This window comes from Macaca nemestrina, chromosome 15, assembly GCF_043159975.1.
Source record: "Macaca nemestrina isolate mMacNem1 chromosome 15, mMacNem.hap1, whole genome shotgun sequence".
NCBI lineage: Eukaryota > Metazoa > Chordata > Mammalia > Primates > Cercopithecidae > Macaca > Macaca nemestrina.
Window position 1 is genome coordinate 117,719,411 of NC_092139.1, and position 6,262 is coordinate 117,725,672.

Here is a 6,262-nt window from a genome sequence, read left to right on the forward strand (position 1 = left end):
ATGTCTGCCATAATACTTAGACCGGCTGGGCCCTCAGGAGCCCCTGGGAACGCTTGGCAGTGCCAAGAGGACCAGCCCCTGGGCCCTCTGGCCCCCAACTCTCAACCCACTAGCCCTGGGGCTGGCAGGTGGCCACTCACGTCCTGGAGCCCTGAGCTGCTCTCAGGCCGGTGACCTTGGACCAATGTTGGCAATCTGTGGATTTGCACCAAACCACACAGGTGAGTCTGACTTCTGTACAGAGAGCAGGGAAGGGGCACGACGGGGTGAAGTCCAGATGAGGGCAATGAGACCCTGGCTATTCAGGCCTTGAGTGCAGTTGTTGCAGTAATCAAGGTGGGCTCCCTGGTGGAGGTGGACAGCAGCTGCTAGAGAGCCCGGAGGGCAGCCAGGACTGTGTCAGACAGGCCACTCCAGGCACCGGCCACCAGGGCAGAGGTTCCAGGGAAGGCCCTCGGGCTGGGCTGCGGGCGTGAGGTCAGAGTCCAGGGTGAGGAGGAAACGTCTCCAGCCAGGTGCGCTCTCGGCCCTCGCCGGGCTGCGAGACTAGGGGCGCTGCCGCTGGGAGGGGTCCCAGAGGAGCCAGCGCCACCTCCCCGCGGCCGGCCGCGTGCGCGACGGGGAGCGCGGATAGCCAGGGACCCAGACTCGCAGCGTGTGTCACCTCGAGGCCGCGGGAGGATCGTAGGTCGCCTCCCGGACTCCCACGCCCCCAGGAACCCTGCTCGGGGCCAGCGGGTGACCTTCCTCGGCGCTGTTGAGGGTGGGGCCAGGGAACGGCTCACCCCGCCCTCGCCCCGCCCTCGCCCCGCCATTGGCTGGGGCGCCGGATTTCTTTTAAAACCCCGGCTTCCATTGGCTCGTGCGGCCCCTCCTCGCGCTGCCCGAGGCGCCACGGCCGCCACCCGCGCGGGAGCTGCGCGTGCGCGGAGTGCTTGAGTGAGCGCGGCGAGTGGACCGACGCGGCACGCCGTGCGCCTCCGCGGCTGCGCTACGACAACGAGTCCCGGAGCGGCCCCACGCCTGCCGCACCCGGCCCTCGCCCGCCCGGGGACAGGCGCCCGGCTGCCCCGCCGTCTCCCCCGCGAGCACCCGGCCGCCGCCGCCGCGAGGGCCCCGGGCGGAAGGGGGCGGGGTCCCTGCTCGCCCCGCCCCCGCGGAGGGATACGCGGCGCCGCGGCCCAAAACCCCCGGGCGAGGCGGCCGGGGCGGGTGAGGCGCTCTGCCTGCTGCGCGTCTACGCGGTCCCCGCGGGCCTCCCGGGCCCACTGCGCCGCGCGGACCGCCTCGGGCTCGGACGGCCGGTGTTCCCGGCGCGCCGCCCGCCCGGATCGGCCGCGGCTTCGGCGCCTGGGGCTCGGGGCTCCGGGGAGGCCGCTGCCCGCGATGCTGCTCTCCAAGTTCGGCTCCCTGGCGCACCTCTGCGGGCCCGGCGGCGTGGACCACCTCCCAGTGAAGATCCTGCAGCCAGGTACGCGCGGGGCCGGCGGGGCCGGGGCCGGGGCCGGGGCGGGGACCGGGGGCACCCCGGGCCGCACCAACCCCGCCCGCGCCTCCCTGCAGCCAAGGCGGACAAGGAGAGCTTCGAGAAGGCGTACCAGGTGGGCGCCGTGCTGGGTAGCGGCGGTTTCGGCACGGTCTACGCGGGCAGCCGCATCGTCGACGGGCTCCCGGTGAGTCGGGCTGCCGGGCGGGCCCAGGGTTCTCGCGCGCCTCGCGCCTCACTCGGCCGGGCCTGACCTCCCGCTTCCCCGTAGGTGGCCGTGAAGCACGTGGTGAAGGAGCGGGTGACCGAGTGGGGCAGCCTGGTAAGTTGGGGCGCGGGCGGCGGCGGTGGGGTCGGGCGCGGGGCTTTCGCTGACCGCCGTGTCCCCCAGGGCGGCGCGACCGTGCCCCTGGAGGTGGTGCTGCTGCGCAAGGTGGGCGCGGCGGGCGGCGCGCGCGGCGTCATCCGCCTGCTGGACTGGTTCGAGCGGCCCGACGGCTTCCTGCTGGTGCTGGAGCGGCCCGATCCGGCGCAGGACCTCTTCGACTTCATCACGGAGCGCGGCGCCCTGGACGAGCCGCTGGCGCGCCGCTTCTTCGCTCAGGTGTTGGCAGCCGTGCGCCACTGCCACAGCTGCGGGGTCGTGCACCGCGACATCAAGGACGAAAACCTGCTGGTGGATCTGCGCTCCGGAGAGCTCAAACTCATCGACTTCGGCTCGGGCGCGCTGCTCAAGGACACGGTCTACACCGACTTCGACGGTGAGCGCGGGCGCGGGGCAGGGAACGTTCCGGGGGGCCGTGCCGGCGGGTTAACGCCTGCGGGGGGCGGCGCATGGAGGGGCTGGTGACTGTTGGGCGGCCGCGCGCCCTGGGTCTGTTCTCGTAGGGGCAGCGGCCCACGCGCTGCCCTGGGGAGGACTGAGCGAGGGATCAAGAGAAGGATCGTGCTGGGTGGGGGCTAGGGGCGCGCTCAATATTTCTCCCTCCGCCGGGTTGGGGGTACGGGGCCTCCTGCCCCGGTGTGGGAAGCGCGTGACAAGCTTCCGGCCCGAGAGACCCCCGGCTGGGGGCAGTAGCGGAGGAGTTTCTGCAGGGCTTGTGCGTGACGCAGGGCGCAGCTGGGCTGAGTCTGTGCTGGGAGCCTGGAGGCCCCAGCGGCGTGATTGGAGTGGCGGGGCCTCCCCTGCGTGGGGGCGGGAGCTGCGTGCGTGCGGAGCGCGGGGGCGCCGCGGCAGAAATCCCCGCATTGCGGAGCTCGGGGAAGCCGGGGCTCCCCGCCCGCCCCTCCTTCTCCCTCCCCTCTCCCCCCGCCTGGTTCCCGCAGGCAGGCCTGGCGGTAAGGGACCCGCGGTGGCCCCGGGTAGCCTCATAGCGCATCTGTTTGTTGTGAAAGCTGAACCCTTGCTCATGTGACCTGCTCCTCCCCCGCGGCCCCTCCCCCAGCCCCCCCACGCCTGCTGGGGTTTTTCCAGGGTGATGACGAGCAGGATTTTGAGGCCTGGCTCTGCTTCTTGTGACTCAGGCCAAGGAGTTAACCAGCAGGGCCCTCGCTGTCCGTTGAGCGGCTCTGCCCCTGTGGTGGGCGTGCTAAGCCCCGTTTCCCCTTAGGCACCCGAGTGTACAGTCCCCCGGAGTGGATCCGCTACCACCGCTACCACGGGCGCTCAGCCACCGTGTGGTCCCTGGGCGTGCTGCTCTACGACATGGTGTGCGGGGACATCCCCTTCGAGCAGGACGAGGAGATCCTCCGCGGCCGCCTGCTTTTCCGGAGGAGGGTCTCCCCAGGTGCGTGGGGGCTCGAGGCGGGGGTGGGGGCCTCGCCCTGCCCGGGACCTCCCTGACCTCTCCGCTCCGCACAGAGTGCCAGCAGCTGATCCGGTGGTGCCTGTCTCTGCGGCCCTCAGAGCGGCCGTCGCTGGACCAGATTGCGGCCCATCCCTGGATGTTGGGGGTTGACGGGGTCGCCCCGGATAGCTGTGACCTGCGGCTGTGCACCCTCGACCCTGATGACGCGGCCAGCACCACGTCCAGCAGCGAGAGCTTGTGAGGAGCTACACCTGACTGGGAGCTAGGGGACCACCTGCCTTGGCCAAACCTGGGACGCCCCCAGACCCTGACTTTCTCTTGCGTGGGCCGTCTCCTCCTGCGGAAGCAGTGACCTCTGACCCCTGGTGACCTTCCCTTTGAGTGCCTTTTGAACGCTGGTCCCGCGGGACTTGGTTTTCTCAAGCTCTGTCTGTCCAAAGACGCTCCAGTCGAGGTCCCGCCTGCCCTGGGTGGATACTTGAACCCCAGACGCCCCTCTGTGCTGCTCTGTCCGGAGGCCAGAGGGGCCTTCCATCTGCCTGCCGACCCGGAGCTCTTTCCGCCGGCGCAGGGTCCCCAGCCCGCCTCCTGCCCTCAGTCCTGCGGTGTGCGTCTGGGCACGTCCTGCACACACAATGCAAGTCCGGGCCTCTGGGCCCGCCCGCCCACGCGAGCCGTACCTGCCGCCAACTCTGTTATTTATGGTGTGACCCCCCTGGAGGTGCCCTCGGCCCACCGGGGCTATTTATTGTTTAATTTATTTGTTGAGGTTACTTCTTCTGAGCAGCCTGCCTCTCCCAGGCCCCAGGGGACAGTGGGGAGGCAGGGGAGGGGGTAGCTGTGGTCCAGGGACCCCAGGCCCTGATTCCTGTGCCTGGCGTCTGTCCTGGCCCCGCCTGTCAGAAGATGAACTTGTACAGTGGCTAATTTAAGGGGAGTGGGTGACCCCGACACTTCCAGGCACTGTGCCCGGGGTGCGGGTTTTAAATTATTGACTTTGTACAGTCCGCCTGTGGGCTCTGAAAGCTGGGGTGGGGCCAGAGCCTGAGCGTTTAATTTATTCAGCACCTGTGTTTCTGTGAATGCGGTGTGTGCGGCCATCGCAGATGGGGGTTCTTTCAGTTCAAAAGTGAGATGTCTGGAGATCATATTTTTTTATACAGGTATTTCAATTAAAATTTTTTTGTACATAGTGGATAATCCTGTATTTATTGGGCTGGGCATCCTGCGGGGAGAGAGGGGGTTCTGAGAAAGGGGCTTCTGGCTGTTGGGTGACCTGATGGCTTTCCTGTGGGGCTGCTAGTTTCGCCCACAGGGAAAATGGGGGAGGCCCAGCTGGGTGCCAGCCTCCCTAGTGCCAGAGGCTACTGCATGTGGCTTGTGGCCCACCCCACTACCCCATGCTGCACCCAGGGAGAGGAGCAGCTGGCTCCTGGGGTGCCTCTGGGAGGTGGATGCAGGGAGCAACCCCCACCAGTCAGGAGATCATCCCTGGGTGGTCCCAGGAGGATCTCTGCAGCCCCTGCCCAGGGAGGCCTTGCCGGTGGGAATGACCAGATTTGTACCCTGGTTGGTGGAAACAGAGATGTCTGGGGGTGGGGAGGGAGTCCATGCCGCCTCAGACGGTGGCTGGGGGTTTTGAAGGATGAGGAGGAGTTTGCCAGGCACATGGGGTGGGAGTGTGTTCCGGGCAGTGCCAAGGACGTGTGGAGGACACGCGGGTGGGGTCTGGTGGAGGGTATCGGGGTGTTCAGTCATAGACCCTGGCCTGGCAGGTGTGTGGTGAGACAGTGGGTATGAACCAGATCTGGGTGTGGCAATGGGCCTGGCCACAATGTTCCTGGTGGGTAGAGGAGGCCTGGGTGGAGGGTCCCAGTGAGACTGCTCCCCCATCCCACCTCAGGGACCTCCTTCTGCTCAACTGCTAACCCCGTGCTGGGCTGTGGGGTGCCCCATGCTGGCAGTGGGCCTGCACCTGGGACATCACCCAGTCTGCCAAGCGCACCCACTCGGCTCTCTGGCTCCTGGAGCCCTGTCTGCCCCCTGCCTCCCATCTGCCCCTCCAAATAAGAGCCCCTGCCTAAGAGCCCCAGGCAGGCTGCACAGCGGGACAGAAGATGTCCCAGGTCCAAGGCCAGAGGCTGCAGCAGAAACGGGAAGTTTGGGAAACTGAAACAGGAGAAAAGGAGTCACCCTTCCTCTGGAGAGCAGGCAGGGAAGAGAGGGCGTGGGTCGGGGGGGTTCCCGGCTCAAGGTTGTGACTGTTCAGGGCATCAGCGGGTGTCTGTGGCCTCTGCTATGGAGGCCCAGGAGCGCCTGGAGGGCAGCTGCTCAGGCAGGTCCCTCGGGGCCCTCATCTCATCCTATAGCCTCAGCCCAGCAGGGGAAATGAGGAGGTGCCGGGAAGGATGCGCCACCAGTTCCCATAGACCTGGCCCAGCCGGCCTGCCCTGAGTCCAGCCTGGTCCAGTGAGGCTTTTCCCATTACCCCACCCCCCACCGCCAAAATAGGGCCCTCGGGCAGCAGCAGTCCCAGGCAGTTGCCGCCCACCTGCTCCCAGGCCAACTTCCATGGGCATTCCCCAGCCCCAGCTTCATCCAGGCAACGGCCCTCAACGCAGGTTGCTTTCGGGAAACTGAAGCCCAGAGAGGTAAGAACCTTGGGCAGACGTCAGAATAGGACTCTGGTCCCTCCCACTGCCGTGCCCCACACACTGCTGCTGAGGGCTGGCTGGGGACCCCTCTAAGGTGGCCAAGGCCTACAGGGTGGGGACATGGGCCAGGGCTCTGGGAATGGGTGCAGAGTGCTGGGCTGAGGCTCCCAGCGAGACAGCTCTGGCCTTCTAGCACAGGGGATGGAAGGCCTTTGGACAAAGCCCTGCACTCCCTGACTCAGGAGGAGACAGGGCCCAGCCAGCCTTGGGTCCATCCTCAGGCTCTCGGCCACAGGTCATCTGCCTGGCTGAGC

General features: G+C 67.5%; 1 protein-coding gene across 1 annotated transcript; it reads left to right on the forward strand.

The window, feature by feature from the left end:
• Positions 1–1,210: 1,210 nt before the first annotated feature.
• LOC105489768 (Pim-3 proto-oncogene, serine/threonine kinase) lies at positions 1,211–4,486 on the forward strand. Its single transcript, XM_011754851.3, has 6 exons — positions 1,211–1,471; positions 1,564–1,673; positions 1,758–1,808; positions 1,878–2,247; positions 3,097–3,273; positions 3,348–4,486. Exons 1-6 carry the CDS (start codon positions 1,387–1,389, stop codon positions 3,533–3,535), a joined length of 981 nt encoding a protein of 326 aa, XP_011753153.2. The 5' UTR covers positions 1,211–1,386; the 3' UTR covers positions 3,536–4,486.
• The last annotated feature ends 1,776 nt before the right edge of the window (positions 4,487–6,262 follow it).

What these genes read in the sequence shown, in the direction of transcription:
- LOC105489768 (XM_011754851.3), top strand. Translation starts at nt 1,387, where the DNA reads ATGCTGCTCTCCAAGTTCGGCTCCCTGGCGCACCTCTGCGGGCCCGGC. An exon ending in GCATCGTCGACGGGCTCCCG is followed by an intron (nt 1,674 to 1,757) that starts GTGAGTCGGGCT and finishes GCTTCCCCGTAG; the next exon opens with GTGGCCGTGAAGCACGTGGT. An exon ending in TGACCGAGTGGGGCAGCCTG is followed by an intron (nt 1,809 to 1,877) that starts GTAAGTTGGGGC and finishes CGTGTCCCCCAG; the next exon opens with GGCGGCGCGACCGTGCCCCT.